Raw genomic sequence first — 22,270 nt, 5'->3', positions numbered from 1 at the left:
AAATTCTCCAAGAGTAACTCTTGTTATGAAAAAGTCCTTTTCAAATTAGCCGTTCGGATTCGGCATATAAACTGTAAACACACAGGAATGGTTGAGAGTTGTAAGTCACTAGGCCCAAGTTCTTAACGGACTGTTACGCCACCCAATTTATTTATTTATTTTATTTTTTATAAAAAAAAACTGTCACTTCAATTTTTCTCAAGATTTCACCAAATGCTAAAACCGTTATTCTTCGTTGCACAAAATTGTTTTGGAGATAAAATCATTTTTTGTTCCTTAAATTTTCTAGTTGACAAATATTTTTTTTAGTGTTTTGATTTATAAAAACAACGTTAAAAATATACTAGTTTCGTATCACTTTACAATATTTAATACAAATTTTAATTCAAGTCTCTTGCTTTATTGGTTCGTGAGATATTTAGAGTTAACCAAAATTTTCAATTAAAAAACCACCCACGCAATTTTTTGAGAGCTCTTTCTGCATCTTTCTGCATTATTATCTGTATACCAACATTTATTTGGAGTCGATATCTCTTCTGGTTCTTGAGCTATTGACGACGAAAAAAACGTCGCGAACGTACACGCGCACGCACAGGTATCTTTCCAAAAATCTTTTATTTTACTCTAGAGACCTGGAAACGTCGAGAAATGTCAACATTTTCATTTTGACAAAACGGACTTCCTATGGGGAGTTAATAAAACACATACAAGTATTGACTGTTGCGTTAAAAACTTGATGTTTGGAAACAAGATCAATGTTGGAATTTACGAAAAATGTTCGCAACAGTATGAGTTTTCTTGCCCTTCTTTTTCCTTCTAAGTGCTGAATGCATCAAAAAGCAAATGCTTTTGACGCCTTTGGGTTGAGAACCTCTGAAAAAAAATAGGCCCCAGTTTTTGATACAAATTTTGGATCAATCAGCGAAGATATGATGTTGCTGGTTATTGACTGCCTTAAGTTTTTATTTTAACTGCATTCTAAAAGCCATAAAACCTTAGTACAATGTAAGTCGTTTGTGGGATTCCTTATTCCAAAGATGAACAAGCCTAAGTTTTCTTGAAAACGGCTTTTATTCTCCTTATTACTAAAACTAGTTCAAATAGCTTAAACTTTTTCAGCCAAGAAGTTGCTTTCCGATCCCGGTAACTTAAATGTGCTTTATTTTGGCGAACTATGATGATTGTAGTACCCGTGGCATGATGGTTAGTGCGTTGGACTGTCATGCAAGGGGTCTTGGGTTCAATCCCTGCCTGTGCCACCTTAATTTAAAAAATTAATTTTCGCGGGTACTGCCTCTTGCGAGGAATTGACAAATCCTTCAAGAGTAATTCTTGTCATGAAAAAGTGCTTTCTCAAACTAGCCGTTCGGATTCGGCATTAAATTGTAGGTCCCTTCCATTCCTGACAACAGTACTCGCACACAGGAATGGTTGAGAGTTGTAAGTCACTAGGCCCTGGTTCACAACGGACTGTTGCGCCACCCCATTTGATTTTGATGATGATTGTAAAATGTTCACCATTTTTGTATTAGATTTTAACAATAGGCAGTTTCAGACGACACAGGCGATTTAATGTTAGGTCAAGGTTCTAATTCAAGTTTCTGATTGGCCAACTGCCAAAAAATTTCTTTCCAATTAAGGCAATTTTATTGGAAAGTTGTCTGCAAATTTAATTGATAAAACCTCCCTTACTTTCAAGTATATTCCACTTACGTCAAAATGACAGCTGATTATTTATTTACTAACTAAATAATTAGCTTTCTCAAAATGTACGTTCAAAGAGTGCTGTACTTTAGACTGTAAATGTAGTCTGAACCTCTCCAATTGAACCTGTGCTGTTGGAAATTGTACAAGCATTGTTTCAATTTTAGTAATAGCGTAGTTTTTACTTGTCAAACGTCACAAGATGACAGCTTTAAAAATGACGACTAGATTTTTAAGGTGGATTTCGTATATGAAACTAGTGGAAAAAGTAGATTTCGTATATGAAATTAGTAAACTTGAAAAATGAATTTAATTTCGTATAAGGAAACTTCTAAAATCTTGACAGAATTTCAGCTAAAGTTGGGCTTGATAGAAACCCCCTTTAGCGGAATTCACACATCTAAAATCTAAGTTTGATTCAACCTTAAATTAAACGTCAAAATTATGCTTGGTAGAAGCTTCACACAAGGCGAAAAATATAGATTCAAATTTTAGACTTTACTGACTTTAACTAGTTAGAGAAAAACAGGTTCAAAACCATTCTATTGAAATTGATATATAAAAGTTTCTCAGTTATTGACAAATAAATTTGTCTTGAATTGTTAACATGAAAAATTAGTGCAAAAACTTTCTCAACTTTTCACTTTATTTCTTCTTTATAACATGTATTTCCTTATTGCACAGTGTAGTAAATATCATGAAATTATAATTAATTGTTGTGATCGAACGTGTAAAACGGTAATGTTTATCATAATTCCTACATCCTCAACTTGATTAATGACTCTTCTTTTTTTACTTGGACACTAGGCAGATTATTCATAGAAAGAAAAATGTTGTGTGAACTTTCCTAAAAAAGGTTTTGATTGTTCATAATTCTTATGCCTCTTATTTTCTTTCAAAACCATTAAAATTGGTCAAAGAAGTTTGACCAGAAATTATTTAAAAGAATCGCTTTTACTTTCTTAAAGATTGCTAATCGGAATATGTGAACGAACCTTTTGTGAGACATCAACTTGTACCACACCCAAGAAACATTTTTGATGTGTTTGGCTTTTAAATAGGAACATCTATGCAAAGCCGGACGGTAGAAAGTGCGAGCCCTAGGCGATATATGATATTTTAAGCTTTTTATTTACTTTGTTTATTAAGACAACAAATTTAATGTTAGCAAGTTTGAAAAATTGGATTTCATATAAGCTCAAAAAAATAGTTTTCGCATAAACTTAAGAATCTTTAATTAAATTCCCACGCTATCGCCAAGTCAGGCGCCCATTTGGAGTTGATAATTTGTTTTTGAAATGATCTGCTACTGAACTGAATTTGGCTTTAAAAATATTTCAAATAGAATTGACATTTCTTCAAACTTTCTTTAACATTCCACACTTTGCGCCGGTTTCAAAGAATTTATCAATGAACATTCAATAATGAATACTGACCTAAACAATGTACAAAAACTATTTATGTTCCAATAAATTAAGGAACATATCTGAAGGCTGTTGAACCTGCAGGGATAACATCTAAGTTCTTTAGATCTTTAAACAAACTCCTCTCTGTGTTTAAATCCATGTTAGTAGGTATATCATTTCAAAACTATGCTGATACGAGAATACAAAACAAAATATAGTAGACGGACAGTGTAGACATAATCAATTACCTACAGTCCGGAAAAATAGTACGTGTGACCTGGTTGTTGATCTTTTCAGCTTTCGCGCTAAGTAGCAGAGTTATTCGATGTACTTTAGCTTTCACCTTTAAGTACAAATATTGGTCTAGATTGCATTGAATGCTATGATGGTAACTGCATTCAAATGAGCCAAATGACCTCGTGTTTTATTTTTGTAATTAATTGTAAATATCTTATGGGATTCAAAAATCAATTTCCAAATAAAGTTTTTAACCTAAATACTCGTAAATCTAAGAAAACACCACCATCAGGTGCGGAAATTTCTATTTGATTTAAGATGCGCGCGACTTTATCAAAAGTTATAATCTAAATAAGTTGAACTGTTATTTTTATATTTGAGTAAAATAATAATTTAATTTACAAATTTCCCCGGGTATAACCGATGGAGTCAATGATTACGGCCGGCGACCGACGGCGGCGGTAACGAAACGTGATCAAATGTTAAAGAATTTCATGACTTAAGAGAGACCTCTTAAAAGATTTTAAAGTATTTTTATTATAGTAAAGGTATATAAGAAAATGCCGGAGGTATCAAAAATGCGTACAGCGTTATTGTAGGTAGGTATAGGTTGGTACTTTAGAGAAAGTAAAAAACTAAAAATGAAAAGAAATTTGTATGCTTAGTTTTGTTTAACTCATGTTTAAGAAATTGTTTTTGTTTTTTGTGGTAGGTACTTAGGCTTTACCATCATCAGCAAAAATAAACGCCTTTTTTTTATGAAATTATTGTTAAATTCACATTTGAAAGGAAAGAAGAGAAAATTTTATAGATACAATATTTAAATTTATAGGTTTTCTGTCTTTGTTGAACCGTATAAACAACTGTCATTAAAGAGAAGACTGTTAACTACGATTTATTACGATAAAAGTTATAGGTGCTAATTGGCCTGGTTATGGTCTGTTGATTTTGTATACACATTTTTCTTGCTAAAAGCAAGGTCAGTAAATTGAAGGTAACTTAAAGAGAACTTCTTCATATAGTAAATTATACCTTCTTCAGAATAGCAACCGCAACTGTATTGTTCGCTAATCGCAAATAAATTGTTTTAGATCAGAATAGAGGTTTTGTAGACCTTGTTAAGTATTTAACACACTAAAATATTAAGAATTTAAAACACACAATAAACATTATTACTTATACTGTTCAAAGCTTAGAGGAGTGGCGATCTGCATCCCACCAAGACCGAGAGCCTACGCGTGGGAGCGTATTTAATTGTCTTGCCGTAGTCGTGTTGTTGTTGCTATTGTTTGAAAAACCCTCAAAAACTCCAACACTAAATAAAATTAATAAAAAAAACCAACAATAATAAAAATTAAATTGCAATAAATATCAACATCCAAAAATTAATATAAAAAGAGGCTGGGGTGCAACCTACAGTGAATACTTCCCATTTAGGCGCTATAAATACCTGATCTTTTTTTTTAATAAGTCATATTGTTATTTGAATGAAAATCTATAGTTGAAGTTAAAGCTGTTTGGTTAAGAGATATTGAAGAAGAAGAAACCAATTAAGGATCTTTGTTTTATTTTGTGTAGTTTTCTATTGTTCATCGATTTTTTTTTATTTTATCAGGTGTGAATAATTTTTTGTATATAAGGATTAAGGTTACTTGTTCTAATATATTCTTTGCGAAAAACAATTGTTACCTTCTTTTAAAAGGTTTTTATTGTATATAAAAAAAGACTATCAACGTCATTCCTTGTAGCATAAAACACAATTCATATTAAGTCTAAAAATGTTCGAATTATGCTTACTAAGGGATGTCTGGTGATGACCCAAAAAAAAGTTAAGAGAAACATGGAGATTGTTTCAGTTTTTCACGTTTATCTCCATAACTATTTGTCGTATCAAACAATTTTGTTCCATTAATTTCACACAAAAATATCTTCGATTTAAAAATTGAAATTTTAGCTTTAAGCTTTTTTTTTTCACAAGACCCAATGCCTTTGTCGTTCTTTAGATACGGAGGATAAATGTAAAATGTTCAATTCGACAAATTAGTCCGATTACAATAACTTCTAATCGGATTGATAATAAGGTTCTTACATAAATATTAAATTAAAAAAATAGATTAATTAAGTGGCGCAACAGTCCGTTGAGAATTGTAGGGTGTAGTGATTTACAACTCTCAACCATTCCTATGTATGAATTATGTTAGGAATTTCTATTTCTGTAACCTTCAGTTTTATACCGAATCCGAACAGTTGGTTTGAGAAAGAAAAAAGGACAAGAATTACCAATGAAGGATTTGTTACTTTCTCACAAGATGCAGATTTTATTTAAAACAATAATTTCAATTATAATTAAATAATAATTACATTTATTTTCTTATTTCCAGCAAAGATGTTCCTTCGCAATAAATTTTTATAATATTTTTTAAAAAATATTGATACAAAAGTGCAACGAATGTGAAGACGAAACCAACCTATCCAAATGATCGATCAACCTTAAATATTCAATAAAAAGCAAACACAAACATTAAACACACAGAAAAGTACCTTAAGGAACGTGGTTGAAAGAATTCATAACCATCATGGATTGGGTGGAAGGCGATTTGGTATGGTTTGATCCAGGTCTAGGTCATCCGATTCCTGGTGAAATTCAAGAAGTACATCGTGCAGCCCAAGTTATTGTTGTGCAAGCATTAATTAAGGGAAAAGTAAGTCTGATATTTTTGTTTTATGTGAATTCAAATATTAATTGAGTATTTATTTGTAAGTTAAATTTCTTAATTTCGTAGGATTAAGTTTTGTATTATTCTTATAGTTTTATAGTTATTTGGTTACATTTCAAGTTGATAACCAAATTTGGTCTTTGAATTTGTGCATAATCAACCCCGACAAATAAGTATCAAAAACGAGGATTGAATTTCTTTTTTCTTATCAGCTCAAAACAGCCTATTGACATCGTCAAATACTAAAGCTCTTCAAGGCCATGTCCTCAATTTCAGTCAAAAAAAAGTCAGTTACCACCTTGGTTTTCGAAAAAAAAAAATTATTCGAAGATCCACAATCATCACGAAACTGTCACTCTAAGAGGATGCATTTGTGTTCTCGACAATAACTAGTGAGCTTTCCAATCTCTAAATGCGGAAATTTTGTTTGTCAAAATTTTAATGTAGCCTTCAAGATAAAAATGCGCCTCGTCACAAAAAAACTATTTTTCGACCAAAGTCATTGACAAACTTATGGCTGAAACACAAACACGCTTTAGCTTCGGCTTCGCTGACGTTTACGAGTTCTGCCACAGGAATTCAATGCATGCTATCACAATAAATCTTCGACCTCACGTTTCATTTGACAATCGTAAGGAAATAACGTAATGTTACGTAATGTGACTCCAAACGGAAGCTCTAGTTCAAATTTGATGAACATTTGCTTTGTCTGCAAACAAAATACATTTGCTTTTAGAGGGATTCCCATTGGTTACTAGAGGCTGTGTAATCTACTTCTTCGATAAATTTTTCTATTTCAAAACTATTATTTTTTTTATTTTGAGAAAAAATAACAGCTGCTAATGACAGAAGTGCCATTTTAGAAATGTCATATTGGAAGTGTCATTCAAAGCAACCTCGAAGCCGGCCCAACGTATCACCGACGAAGCTGAAGCGTTTTTGTTTTTCAGCCATTAAGCTGTACCAATACGGATGTCAATGGGAATGGTTTTTTAATTCGAACTCGTAAAAGAATAATCGGAAATTTTTGTCCACAATTCTCCTAAGTCTATTGTGTGAAGTGATGAGCTGTTCAGATTGAGTTCATGTTCGTTACTTGAGTCTCTCACTTTACGCCACATTCTCACCTGCTGCGTGGGCGGCTAATCAACATTTCCAAATGTTGACCGTAAATGCATTCAACAAATAATATATCGAAAAATATCAATATTAGCAGTTTGATGACTATTTTGTAAGAAGTTAAAATTCCTATAAAATTGTCTTTAATTTTTTTCTTTAGGTTTTTGCCATCTACGAGATATTGACATTAAAATAAGATTGGTTGGTGAGAGTTAAAAGTTAACAACAATGGAGAGTTTTTTAGTTTAGATACTTTAAAAAGCCTTTGGGTTCTAGAAATTTAAAGAAAGGGGCAATGTGTGGTTTTTAAGAAAACATAAAACGCATATAATTTAATATAATGTTGCTGCGTCTGGCTCGAATAAATTTCAGCCTGAAAACCCTGTTTTCGACTATTTTTTCCAACAATTGAGGCTACTTAGGGGCCGTATGTAAGAAATAACGCGACGAATATTCTCTTCTTGATAATTATTTTTTTTAATTGATTGATTTATTTTATTATTTCTTTTAAAGTAACTTTGATTACATATTTTACATTAGTTATTTAGCGTACAATCCTTTAAAAGGTATGGCCTTGGCCGTCACCTCAGATGGCAAATAAAATAATATTTTCTTAAACAATTTATAATAATAGGTTTTTTTTAAAGAAAAAAATTTAGTTTTTAAATAAATATTTATTACATGGTTGGGTATTTTTTGTTTTCCGAAAACTTTTTTTAAATTCAGCAGCAAGTGGCTTCCATCCTTCACATGCATTTAAAATATTTGTTGTTCTCGCTAATGATATTTTCGAGCTGTCAAAAAAAACCCTTCTTATCTCACTGAGAACCGGGCATATTGCTATAAAATGAAATACATCCTCTCGAGATCCAAGGTTACATAAAGTGCAAAATAAAGGAAAATCAAAATTTAAGTTAAGCAATTCTCTTCTTGCTCTAAGAATGGTTGATATGTTGAAGGTACTATTTTCATCCCGAAAATAATTGGATTCATTTAAGTCGTAATTAAGTGTGCAGTATTATCGTCTATAAGAAGAGGACTGGGCAATAAAGACAAAGTGAAGCTTCAAGGTTGCAGTAAATAATGGGACAATACCTTTTTTTAATAAAAGCATATTGTTTGGACAGTTCGAAGGGAGTTTGAACAATCTCTTGAGAAAAAATCTAAGTAATTTTTTAATTTCTTCACTTTCTTTAATCAAACCTTAGCAGCGTAAAACATGATTGATTTAGAAGTCGCATCAAAAAATTTATACTTTGCACTTAAACTGAGTGTACTCGAATTAATGCAGGATTTTCATGTACAGTTCAGTGCTGTATTAGCTAGCTAAAGCTTGTTGGAAAGATGACTTTTCAGAGATAAAGTTGATGATATTTTCATGCCAAGATATCCTTGACGATTTCAATATCTTCACCAGCAAATGTCCACTTTTCATTTTGGACATACCGTCCACCGGCCTTTCGAAATATCATTATTTTGGACATACTCAAATTCACCGTGAGATTCCATTTTGCGCAGTATTCTTCAAGGTCCAAAATCATACGACTTATTCCTTGAGTCGTGTCCGAAAAGAGAACAATATCATTAGCATACATGAGCACTTTAACTCTCCTTCCAGCCCTGGTCCTGGAACGATTGCGTAATATTCATTAAAGTGAAAATCTGGTCGATTGTTGAATGCCTGAAAATCACTAAGCCGCTTCTCCTTATCAGCCCATGTTGTAAGTCTTGTGAAAAGAACAGATGAAAAAATCTTTAATGAACAGTTCAGGAAGGAAATTCCTCTATAATTTTCGGCTAAATTTATGTCACCTTTTTTATGTAATGGAAACATTCGGAAGCCTTGTGGTAAATTACTGAAGTTAAATATGTAATTAAAAGAGTAAGTCAGCATAATTAAAGCCTCTTCTGTAAAAGTCTTGTAGCACTCAAAAGGTATTCTGTTTTCCCCTGGGGCTTTGTTCAACTTTGTTTTTGCGAGGGCCTCTTTGACTTCCTCCAAACTTATGCATCTATCTAGTTAGTCGTTTTCTACTATAGGGCTTATAGGGCTGGCATATTGTACTATTGGCTGTTGTTTATTGGATTGAGAAGTTTGAAGAAATGCTCCTTAAGTATATTAGGGTGTAAGTTAACACCAATTGTGAAGGATCGGCCAGATATACATCTCATAGCTTTCCAAAATTGTTTTGCATTGTTTGCGTTTGAAGCTTCCTGCACTAGTTGAGCAAAATGATTTTTCTTCGAGTTCGTACAAATTAGTTTTAGACTCTAGTTACCTTCTAAGTACATTTTCTTGTATGTATGGAATTTACGGTATAAATCAAGCTGCCGGAATGCCTTCTCTCTCTCGGTTTTTCACAATCCCGATTGAACCATTTATTTTTGGGTATGCCGTCTTTGAATATTTTTTGGCGCACTTTTGATTATCATTTCATCAAGGAAATGTAATCGAATGGGTTTTTCGCGTTCCAGGTGCATTTGAGCTAGCTCCAAGGATAAGTTCTGCAGAAAAACTTCAATATGACGATCTCTCAGTATTAGTTTTGGTAGTAGTTGCAGATCGGTTCCACTGACACAGAGAACGCCCCATTCAATGCCCCTTCCATTGGCATGTGATCCGAAAAGTGTTGACTACCAACCTTAAAATCTTTAATTATTTTCACACAATCGGTTGCTACGCAGCAAAAATTATTTGTTGAAGAGCCTTTCGCAGCTAAAAAAGTTATTTCACCAAGCTTATCACTTCTGGTTCTCCCATTAATAATTGCGAGGTCTAAAGTCTTACAAAATACTATCAGTTGCTTTCCCTTTCCATCCAAAATATTATCCTTAGAGTTTCTTGCAAATAACAGTTTCGATGAAATATACGCCAATTGCTCATTCCAAAATTGATCCAATTCAACTCTCGCATTCAGATCTCCAACAATATTTAAATTATGTTTTAAAAAATAGTTAAGAGCATCCTGCAATTTGTCGAAATCACGTGACCACTGCGTGCAATTTAGGTAAACTGGAACGATACATATAATCGGTCCTCCCCTTGCTTTCTATTCTAAGAACAATAACTTCTTCAATTACCATAAATTCGAAACTACATTCAACACTTTCTTAAAATCAAATAAAAATCCACCCATTGCTTCCCTTTCTATGAATTTTCACAGCCGGTATGCTTTTCAATACATAATTGCTTAGCCACTTATTATAGTATTCATCATTATCTACCTCAAGCCATGTTTCAAATGTGAATCCATGAATATTAAAACTCAGAATATTTAAATAAAAACCGTCGCTTCTCTTTAAATAACTCAAAAAAGAATATACCACTTGATATCACGCAAACTTGGAGGAAACGCCACAGGCTCTCGACCCGAGATTTACTTCAATGAATTGATTGTTTCAATAAATTAACACAATTTGCAAACATTGTTCAGGTAAGGCTATTTATTATGAAATAGACAAAACCAAATGACAGCTGTCAAAAGGACCAACTTCAAAAAAAAATATTCCCAAACTGAAAACAACAAGTCTACAACACACCAGTTATTTTATATATTTAGATGATCTTTAAAATGGCTTGGGCGAACGCAAAATATAAATAATTTAAGGACTCAAAGGTCCAGGGGAAAAGATTTTTGTTGACATTTTTGACAAATTGCAGAACCGAAACAAAATACAAACATTTACAAAGAAGCACCTTAATGTACGAGTAACGTGTTTCTGTTCGATATTTTGGAAGATACATTTGTTCTATAATTTTGTGCAAGGCTTTCGTTTTTCTGCTTTTTGCATTTAGATCTGATTAACTTGTAGATTATGTGACCTTATTAAAAGCATTCATTCATCATTCTGACGTTTATCTATCTTACTGCATAGGTTGAAACTTGTAGCAACTGCTTGTCATGTTTAATAATACAGAATACTGAACCAATTCAAACTAGCTTAGACGATTATCAAACAGGACGTGTCGCTCCTCTTGGCTTTTGAGAAAAAGACTACAACTTGTAAACAATCTTTCAATGCAAATAAAGTTTAGTACAAACAAAAAGCAGATGATTGCTTATTAAACTTAGGATACTTAAAGACAACACGCCAACCAGAGTCCAGATATAATTATTAGGCGTTAAGTCAACGGTTTTAGTTAAAAGATAGCTCGTACATTGTAGGTAGGTACTCGTACTAGTGGCTCGTATATATCTTAATCATGTTCAGTTTTTGTCCTCAAGAAAACGTTCAGCAAGTTCCAAGAAAAATTCGTCCGCAATTTTAAGTTTCATTAAAGAGATATGTATACTTTTTTGCGTTGAAAGTTGTCACTACGGGTTGTGGCGCAGCAAGCACATCTCAGTATCCACTCCGACTCCAAATGTGGAGCATTAAGGAATCGTAAGTGTGTTTTTTTATTCTTCTATTTGAAATTTTTTTCAATGCTGCATGGGTTGTTCGGTCTACTGGTCGACTGGTCGTCTTTGTGGTCGATAGAAAATCTAAGACACGAACGAGTTTTTCCAGATGAAGCTGCTGCTGCTGACGCTTCTACTTTTGATGTTGCATATAATGGGTTTCGCTTGGAAGAGTTTCACACCGTTCTGGTATACGAATGGTTATCATCAGTTTCTCACCAGATGAGCTTCATCCTGGTAACGAATTTAAGAGTACTCGTTGATTTTTGGTTTTTTAAGTTTGCATAATTCTTTAAAAATGTGTACAATATTTTGAAATCGATGCGTATTGTACGCTTCCATCTGGACCCGTGGCAGAAATGTGGTTCGATTAGTCCTATTAGTCCATTATCATCGCCGTCTATTCAAATTTTGTCGCCACATGTTTTGAGACGCCAGCGACCGCCAAGCGTTGAAGATATGTCAACTTCGTCGACCACAGAATCCACCAAGAATAAACGCAACATTCGGGACAAAATGAGGAATCGTTATCCACAAATTGTGAAGAGACTTTCCACTTTGTGCAGTGATTGTATTGCAGAACATGTTAGTTTTGTTTGTGATTTCTTTTTATTGTTTATTTTCTTTTATTCCATATCCGTGAAGAGGGGGGGGGGGGTTAAGTTCATTTAGTTTGTGTTTTTGAGAGTGATTTTAATTTTTTTTAAATTCTAATAATGGATGAATTCTAAATTGAAGGAATATATTTTATATTCAACTTAATACAAAGTTGATCGAAAAAACCGAAAAACTAAAATTAAGTCTATGAGTCGTCGATCTTCCATGCGTACGTTTATCAATACAAATTTATTCGAGCTAGAGCCTAAGCGGTTTTTTGGTAAAACGACAAGCAAATTAACAAAATCGGTTGCGCAACATCTAGTAGAAAACTTGGACTTAGTGACATACAACCCTCAACCATTCCTGTTAGCGAGTAATATCAGTGAATAGTGGGGACCTAAAGCTTCTACACCGAATCCAAACTGTTAATTTGAAAAACTACTTCTAGACAGGAATTCCTTGTTAGAGGTACTCGCAGTACCCGTTAAAAAAAAGTGGCACAAGCAGGGATTAAACCCAAGACCTTTTGTATGACTGGCTTACGCACTAACCATCACGCCATCACGGTACTGGCGACAGCTACAAGCGATTTTAACAGATCTTTCATTTACAAAATTGCCCTTAATGCTTTACAGTTGCGTGAAGTTCCTGAGAAAGTATTGTCAGGAACGTCCCTGACAATACCGCCGAAGAAAATAATAACATTTTAAATTTTTCGCTCATTTCGGGCGGTATCTCGTCCATAACTTGAGCAATGTTGAATTTTAATGTGTCTAGAGTTCGGGGTTATTCGCATAAACGCTAAGTGTTACGTGGCCAAAACAGTTCGAAGAGGAAAGTTCTCACACAATAAAGCCAAAAAATCTGTTTTCATTCGTTTAGTTCCTGCGAACGCCGCCGCAGCATTTGTACTTGTAGCGGAAATATTTTTAAAGCTGACTTTGACAGTTGTCAAATGCTACCGCTACATGAAATTTTAACACTTTTATTAAACAAAATAATTAGGATTTTCTAGCTTTGGCTCAGCTTCGACACAAAAATCGGGGTTAAAACCACTTCAACCCATGTTAAGAACCCTTTTTATTTAAGTTGGGAAGTAAGATACTATTTTAATATTTCTAAATACCATGTGTAGTCTTAGGAACGTCTAAGGGATACACACGGGGAAATAGTTTTGATTGTGAACATTTTATAAGTATTCTATATTTTATTTTTAGTCTTGTAACTTTATTCAAAAAGAGTCAAAAATTAAGCAAACAAACTTAACAGTTAAAAAACAAATACTGACTGATATTTTTTTTCTTTCAGCCACAGACGTTTGCACTCCAACCGGGCGAGGGCAATTTACGGCCCCGACAAGATCTTGGCAGCAGTGGAGTTGATGACATGACCCAATTAGATGATCTTCACGAGGCATCACTTTTATGGAACCTACGACTGCGCTATGACAAGGGTCTAATTTATACATTTGCTGGAAGCATTCTAATAGCAGTAAATCCCTACAAAATGTTCCCAGACTCATACGGTCTAGAAGTAGCAAAACAATACGCTGGCAAACCACTTGGAACGCTACCACCACATTTGTTTGCAATCGGTGCAGCAGCACATGCTGCTTTGCCATCTCCCCAAGTTGTGGTTATATCTGGAGAATCAGGTTCGGGCAAGACTGAATCTACAAAATTGGTCATGCAATATTTGGCAGCTGTCGTACCAGGTGGTGGATCTGCATCAGCAGTCATTACCGAGCAGATATTGGAGGCGGCTCCATTATTGGAGGCATTTGGAAATGCAAGAACTGCAAGGAATGACAATAGTTCTCGTTTTGGAAAGTATTTGGAAGTTTACTTTAAGTCAGGTGCCATTGTTGGCGCTAAGATAACACAATATCTTCTAGAAAAATCAAGGATCGTAACACAAGCACCCGGTGAACGAAACTATCATGTATTTTATGAAATGCTCGGTGGTCTTTCGGAGGCAGAAAGAACAAAGTACGGATTATTAGAAGCTGATAAATACTTCTACCTTAATCAAGGTGGCTCTGATTGTGCCCCAGGACGAGTTGATTGGGGTTCGCTGCAAAGTGCTATGCAAGTTCTGGGTGTTTCTGAGGGAGAGCGAGAAGGAATTATTAGAGTTTTGGCCTCGGTGCTTCATCTTGGAAATGTTTACTTCCATAGACGTCAACTAAGACACGGTCAAGAAGGTGTCGAAGTTGGATCAGATGCTGAAATCAAATGGGCTGCTCATTTACTGCACATCTCTGCTGATGGCCTCCATCGGTCGCTCACTAGCCGCACTACTGAAGCTAGATCGGAACGTTTACATACACCCCTGGGGATTGACCAGGCTTTGGATTCAAGAGATGCATTCGCTAAGGCATTGTATGCTGGCCTCTTTAACTGGCTAGTATCCCGAATTAACTCCATTGTTCAGAAAGGTGGCACCCACGACGCACATAGAATCTCAATTTTGGATATATTTGGATTCGAAGATTTAGCTGAAAACTCATTTGAACAACTATGCATTAATTATGCTAATGAGAATCTCCAACTTTACTTTAATAAACATGTGTTTAAGCTTGAGCAAGCTGAATATGCTCGAGAACGTCTCGAATGGACACCACTTAACTGGGACGACAATTTGCCGGTGATTCATTTGCTGGCCAAGAAACCAGTGGGTGTTTTCCATCTTTTAGATGACGAGTCAAACTTTCCGAGGGCTTCAGATATGAGCTTTTTGGAGAAGTGCCACTACAATCACGCACTAAACGAATTGTACTCTAGACCACGAATCGGAGCCCAAGAATTTGGAATAACTCATTATGCTGGTCAAGTTTGGTATTGTGTGGATGGATTTTTAGATAAAAATCGAGATGCTCTGCGAGGTGATGTGCTAGAATTGCTTGCTTCTAGCAAGCTTCAACTTGTTGTGGATCTTACTAAGCAACTACGAGCTCAACGAGATTTTGGGAAGACATTGCCAAAGGGTTCGAATGGTCGCTTTGTAACTATGAAACCACGAACTCCAACAGTTGCTGCCCGTTTTTCAGACTCACTGCAACAGCTTTTGCAATCAATGGGTCGTTGCAATCCTTGGTTCGTTCGTTGCGTTAAACCAAACAACGAAAAACACGCTCTTAAAATGGATATGCCCTGTGTCCTTCAGCAGCTGCGCTACCTGGGAATGCTGGATACTATTCAAATTCGACAGAGGGGTTATCCCGTCCGATTAAGATTTCAGCATTTTGTTGAACGGTACCGTCATCTTATGAAATCACCATTGCCCAGAGGTACACCTTACCGTGAACTTTGTCGAACAGTTCTAGAGTCACTTCCACGCACCGGAATCGAGGGTCCAGACTTCCAACTGGGTGCCACAAGAGTATTTTTGCGTGAGGCATTACACCGAATTCTTGAAAGCGGCCGATCAGATCGTTTGAAGAATGCAGCCGTAGTCATCCAAAAGAGTGTCCGTGGCATGCTGATTCGTCGAAGACTTGCACGCGAAAAGAGAGCCGCTATAAAAGTTCAATCAAAATGGCGTGGTTACAAGGAAAGAAAGCATTTCAAGGAGTTGCGGCATGGTGCCGTTCGCGCCCAAGCATGTTGGCGAGGTAAAATGGCCCGAAAACGTTTTACCAAACTCAAAGCAGATTACAAACGTCGTCTGGAAGCACAAAAGGCACTTAAGGAACGAGAAGCAAAGAAAATCGCCAAGGAAAATATTGAACGAAGTCAGGTCGCTTATTTGGATATTCCTGCCGAATTGGCGTTTATTTTTTCAAAAACAGAAGGCTGGACACCTCTTCACGGCGACCGTCATTTGGTAAAAGTGGTGGGGACTGTACCTGGTCCACCAGTGGCAAGTGAGTTGCCTAAGGATTTGGACCAATTTTCTTTTGGAAAATTCAGTTCTGTTTATTGCAATGGCTTAAGGCTATCCCCTAGACGAGACCCAATTGCTGCACCATTTTTGACTAGAGCAGCTTCTCGGGACCAAGATTTTCAGGATGCTCTTGCTGTTTTCAAGTTGATTTTGCGGTGGACTAATGATACTTCACTAGATAGTAACAAGGAAAAAGTTTTATCCGATTACATTGTCCATAAGGGACTTTCTTCGCGAGGTCTTCGAGATGAAATTCTTGTACAAATCTGCAATCAAGTCTATCGAGTTGAAGAAAGCCAATCTATGCGAATATGGCAGCTTATGGCACATTGTTTATCATGCTTCCAACCAGGCCCAGCATTCAGCAAATATTTGATGAAATTCATTGCTGACAATGCTCCCATTTCCATGAAGGAACTTCTACTTAAGAAGATTCTTCGAAACTCCGGCTCTTCACAGGTAAATGCATCTCGAAGCTTTACACCTTCGTGGGTTGAATGGCGAGCAATTTCTCGAACATCAGACATTGCTGTCGCCTTAACACTGCCTGATGATGTTACGCAAACAGTGGCTATTGACTCGTGGACAACATGTGAAGAGGCGGCTTCGTTGGCAGTTTCAGCACTTGGTATTCCAAATCGTGGATGGACTGTTGTTCTTGATGATGGAAAACTGCTTACAGACTCTTGTGGTCTGGATTATGTTCTAGATTTAGTAGCGGAAAAGGAACTATGTCCTGCTTTCCCAGCAGCTCGAAGCGATTTATTCAAGACAGACTCAAAGTTGTCACGTACTTTACTGCCGGAAATTGAACCGAGTAGTCCAAAACGGCCTCAAGTGCCTCCTCCGGAACCACCACAAACCAAATCTTCTTCAAAGCCAATGGAAGCTCCAATTCCAGAGCCAGTCATGGAGAAGAAAATTGAATACAATGCTATTCGAAAGAATTCACGAGACCTTCTATCCAGAAGTTCAGCCTTGAACGAACGATACTTTGAAACTGAAAAATCACGATCAAAATCATTAGATGACCTTTTAGCTGGTGACGATAATGACATGGTTACCACACCAGAGCCGGAACCCTTGACAGATCTTGGCTTATCGGAGAGTCGCCTGAATGACAGATATCACTCAGCCGAACGTTTGGCTCCCATGGGTAAAGAAACAGGCCCCCGTTATCAAAAGTCCCAGCATGCCGGTCGTAGGTCGCATGCAGGATCGCACTCAAGTAAATATATGGACAAATCAGAGTACGCCACTAGATCATCGGCTATGTCAGATACAAGTGAAGCACCGTCATTGGCTAGTCATGTAAGGCGAGTACGTGTTCCATCACAGGCTTCCGATGTTGACCAGTTTCTTGATGACCTCTTCAGTCCAGTGTTGGATGGATCACTTGACGAACTTTCTGATGCGCGTTCCTTGGCCGCCAGTATTCGCGGAGGCGGTAATGACTTTATGGAAGCACCAGTGATAGATGATTCTTTGCGTGGCTTAATCGATGCAAATTTACTATCCATCAAAATTAAAGGGGGCGGAGAGAAGTCAAGTGAGAGTAGCAGCAACGATGCCAATCTTGACGAATATATATCGGGTTTATTCAAGCCCATCTTTATAAGCGACACCGTAAATAATTTACAAGAAAAAGCAGAACTAATCGAAACTATCAAAGGCGGGGGTACAGCACATCACCCTTCTGCTACGACTTCAGGATTCGTGTCCACCTCGAGTATGGGTCGTCCAGTGGGCGGACCTCTCCTAACTGGTGTCAACACCGACAGCTTGATGCAGATGATAAGCCCTCCACAGGATTCAGACCCCTCTATGTATCAACATCAAGTTCAACGGGCATTTTTGCAATCCGCTATGGCACAAAACTTGCAGATTCAACAACAGCTTTTGGCCCAAAATCAAGCTTTACAAACATTGCTCAGTCAACAGGACACAGCACCGGTTTCGCCTGCATCGCCACCACTAATGCAATCATCCCTCACTACCCATACAACGACAAGTAAAATAAACCTACAAACAAACGCTCAGTCTTCAGTTCGCAGGCAGAGTTTCAAGAATCGAATCTCCCAGTTTACCGATGCAGATCGAAATAGAAAGACCTCCTCAGAAAGTGGGGGATCCCTGATACCACCTCCACCTCCCCCGCCAATGCCACCACCAATAGAATCAAAAGATCCGTCGGAAACACGTCATTTTCTCGATCCATATGGACGAGCAAAAACGGTTCGTATTGGTAAATGGCGTTGGCCACCACCTCAAGACGGACCGCAACCAGATTGCGAAGAAGACTTTTTTGTTTTCAAAATGCGACAAAGTCAAAGAAAAACTACACCTCAATCTCAGTTGCATAGCTCAAACGGTTCTCTAAATGGTTCGGCAATTGAATGGGAAGAGTTTGAAGTCAGTTCTTCCAAAGCACCTTCTCCTCCAACGGTTATGCATACATCACAATTCATGCGAACTCAAATTAAAATTGAGACTTCTGGTAATAAGCACATGAAGGACGTTCCTGATTCAAACCAAACAGGTGCTTCAACAAAAGTATCCCGAAAGAGTTTCGAAATTGGTGCTGATCGCCCGTCACCAGGAACTGTTGGGAAGCTAAAATTAAGTTCAGAAATGCGTCAACGATTAGAACAAGTAACTGCGGGTCATTCAGTTCGATCTTCGATCAGCACAAAATCGGAACAGCGAGCACCCGCAAAACTAGAGGACACTCGCAAACTTATGTTACAACAACAGCTGAGTGGGCATTTCGGAATGATGGGGACTTCGACTGATATTTCGTCAGTGAGATCACAGATTGAACGAATGGAAGGAAAACTATCGCCTCCTCCTCAGTCAAGCTGGCCAGCAGTTGTACCTCCAGCTCCATCTGTACCAGCTCCACCACCACCCATTCGTCCCCCAACAACGGCCCCGCCAGCTCCACCACCTGTACCAAAAAGTCCACCCGTTCGTGAAGACCTCATGGATGAGCGTGAATATAGATCCCAAATGCAACAAGACATCCCAGCATTTATTCAGCGGCAAGAACGCGATACATTTGGTGCACGACATAATTGGAATGGATCTGAGATTTCGAAGGACACCTATGATTCGTGGGGCCGTGCTGAGGCTGCTAAGTTAGACATGGTGTACGAGACAAGCTTCAAAAAAGAAATTCAAAATGACCGGGACAGGTCAAGATCGAGATCCCGTTCACGAGATCGTGATGATTTTTCAGAGTCAGTATGGGATCGAGCTGAGGTCGAAGGACCTCCATCCACTGGATCTGAACGAGAACGTGAAAAGGAGCGTGAAAAACGTGAACGTGTTTATGAAATGAGGCAGGTTGAACGAGAAAAGGAGGGCAACAAAGTTTATCATCCTCCATCTAAGGCATTCGCTGTTCAGGCAGAGCGAGAGGTGCCAAACCGTAAGCAATCTCAAAACCAAAACCAGAGCCACAACCAGAACCATCATTATTCTTCCAGCTCTACGACAACTACCAATACCACTACTGCAACTTTCAAAACACATATGGTTCAAAAATTAGAAAAAGAACGCAAACGCAAGACATCTAATTCTACTTTGGTTTCTCAGAGCACCCGCAGAGATGATGAAAAAGAATATGCTGAGGAATGGCCAGTGCTCTCTATTCCAGCACCTGTTCCAGCTCCTCCATCGCTCAAATCACCTGCCACAGCGTGTCTCACGTATAATCGCGTCTCATGGAAGCTACGTGTTCGTAAAGAGGTATTTCATCCAAACGAACCAATCGGTCCACCAGTTGCCTTGGACCTTTTGTTCGCTCAAATTGTCGGAGACGTATTTGGCCTAACACCATGTCTGCGAGTGACGCCACAGGAAAAGTCTGCAGCTATGAATATGCTCAATGGACACGGTGTTACCGTTGAAACTGCTCGCAATCAGAATATTCGTGCGATTGTTAAAAGACACTTGGTCGACATGGCACGCAGTTGGCCACTTTACTTTGCACGTTTGTTTGCTGTTCAGGGTGCTCCTCAATTTCCTGACGTTTCGATTATGGGCATATCACACAGTGGCGTCTATTTGGCGCGACGTGATGCAGATTATTTGATTGTGGTACAATCGCTTCCCTTTAACGATTTGCAAGGCGCTGTTACTCTTCCACGTCCCGCTGCATTACAATTAAACATGCGCAACGGCAGCCATTTGACACTTCACGCAGTGCGTGCATCTTCTATACAAGCTATGATACAGAACTTTTCACAGGAATTCAGACAGGTGAGTTAAATTAAATTTGCTATGGTTTTGAATTCTACATGAATTTATTTAATTTTATTATGATTTATAATGAATAATGTTTGCTATTAAATATCAATCTGTATGAAAGTTGTCTACTTTCTTCCTCAACAAAAATTGAACAATAAAAACGTTTGCAAACCTTTCTTTTTGAAAATAAGTTGATTTGTACAAATGCTATGTGATACTTAAAGAATTTGACTCAAAAGCCGCTTTTGTTTTCGATGGAAGAAAATTCTTTGAAGATTAAAGGAGTTAATAATTAGAAGGATTGCATATTTCAATATTACCAGATCAGTCAGTGGGAAACATGCTTACAATGGGCAGGTTTAGGCTATATGTTTGTTTTCTAGATGTCAATGACTTCAAACTCTGAACTTTACTTCACTAACTTTGACCATCAGTTTATCGTGAAAAAAGTATCAAAAAACTCCTTAGGCAAGCTACAAGTTCATCATGAGTTGTATTTTGTATTGTAAAAAAATATCGCTTATTCCTTTTTGCAATTTGAAAAGAAATCTTTTTTTTACATAAAACATAAAATAAAATTGTACACTTCATAAATAAATCACAGTGTTATGAAGTTCAGCTTTCGGTTAATCAAAAAAAAAACATGATCAGATGTCACTTTGACATAAGTAAACTTGATAAGGATGATTTTTTTTTTGAAAAACATTCCATCCAGCTAGCCAATAAAAATGCCTTAAATGGCAGTTTTTTGGTAGATGCCATAATATACTGAAAACTTGCCCTACCATCAAGTTTCTTATGTCGTCTGAACCTGCACAATAAGTTAAATCAATCTTATCATTGACATCGATCCGGAAAAATATTTTAATCAATATTTGACGGTTTTTCCCTTTAATTAGAAATAAAAATTATGTACTGATTGATCGGAAATCAGACAAAGAAAAAAAAAGCCTAATTGCGCATTTATTTTTCTCTAAAAATGTATTTTTCTCTAAAAATTTATTTTTCTATTTTCCGGACGGGAATATATTTTCCTGAACTTTTATGTTCAAAAGTAAAACGAATCGTTCCACTGATTTGTGTTCCAATTTGACATAATTCCAATGACAGATTTCTTTCAGTAAACATTTTTCGGCGGATTTTAATCATGACTTTTTTTTCTATGACAGACATTTCTAATGACAGCTATAAACGACCTGTCAACAAATTGCAATGTTTGTTTTCAATGATGAAAACCAATGACAGATATAACTGACGCCTTAGAATTAATTCAATCAGAAAATGTATTTGACAGATAATTGTCAAAAAATCTGCCAATGTACTGTTGGGATAAAAATGGGTTTACACTCTAGTGTAAGTACTTTAGATGTGCTTTTTTGATATCATACAACTTTTTCAATGTGAAACAATTATCTAACCATTATTGAAACAACCTAGTTGTCAACGCATTTGTAGATATTTGTCAGACATTTTTGTGTGTCAAAATAGGACAGTGTTTTTGAAATAGCCATCTGTAGAACAGTAGAAGTTTAGATTTGACTTTTATTCGAGTATCGAAATCAATTTCGAATTTTCATTTTTAAACGTTGGAACGTGTTATATCTCCTTGAGGCTCGATGGTTGTGTTCGTAGAGTAGTGTTGACAATAAAAAAACACTGTGCAGTCATTTTGTATCTTAAGATGAACTCTTATATTTTATTATTTGAGAGAGTTTATTCTTTTCATTTATTGTTTGCTAATTTAGTTACTTTTTTTGTTGTTTCAATGAGCTGACGACTCAACTTTTATTTAATTTTTTTTGTAAATGCGTGTTTTCAATGTTTGTATAGTTGTACTTCTTTCTTGTTTTCAACGTTGCTTAGCATAAAATCGATCTTTGAGTTCCTTGTACGTAGTTTTTCATATACCTATAGTACAGTGAGAAATTGCCGATCCGCAGTAGTCCAG

General features: G+C 36.6%; 1 protein-coding gene across 2 annotated transcripts in view; it reads left to right on the top strand.

Moving 5' to 3' along the window:
• Positions 1 to 22,270, top strand: part of LOC129953830 (unconventional myosin-XV) — an 88,384-nt gene that overhangs the window by 17,304 nt on the left and 48,810 nt on the right. For both annotated transcript variants that reach the window (XM_056067314.1, XM_056067313.1), the window contains exons 2-3: positions 5,729 to 6,049; positions 13,495 to 20,334. In XM_056067314.1, coding sequence (XP_055923289.1) covers positions 5,924 to 6,049; positions 13,495 to 20,334 — 6,966 coding nt within the window. In that variant the 5' untranslated portion in view covers positions 5,729 to 5,923. The remainder of the gene's footprint in view (positions 1 to 5,728; positions 6,050 to 13,494; positions 20,335 to 22,270) is intronic.

Source organism: Eupeodes corollae, chromosome 1 (assembly GCF_945859685.1).
Source record: "Eupeodes corollae chromosome 1, idEupCoro1.1, whole genome shotgun sequence".
NCBI classification, from domain to species: domain Eukaryota; kingdom Metazoa; phylum Arthropoda; class Insecta; order Diptera; family Syrphidae; genus Eupeodes; species Eupeodes corollae.
This window is presented reverse-complemented; position numbering and strand designations above follow the sequence as displayed.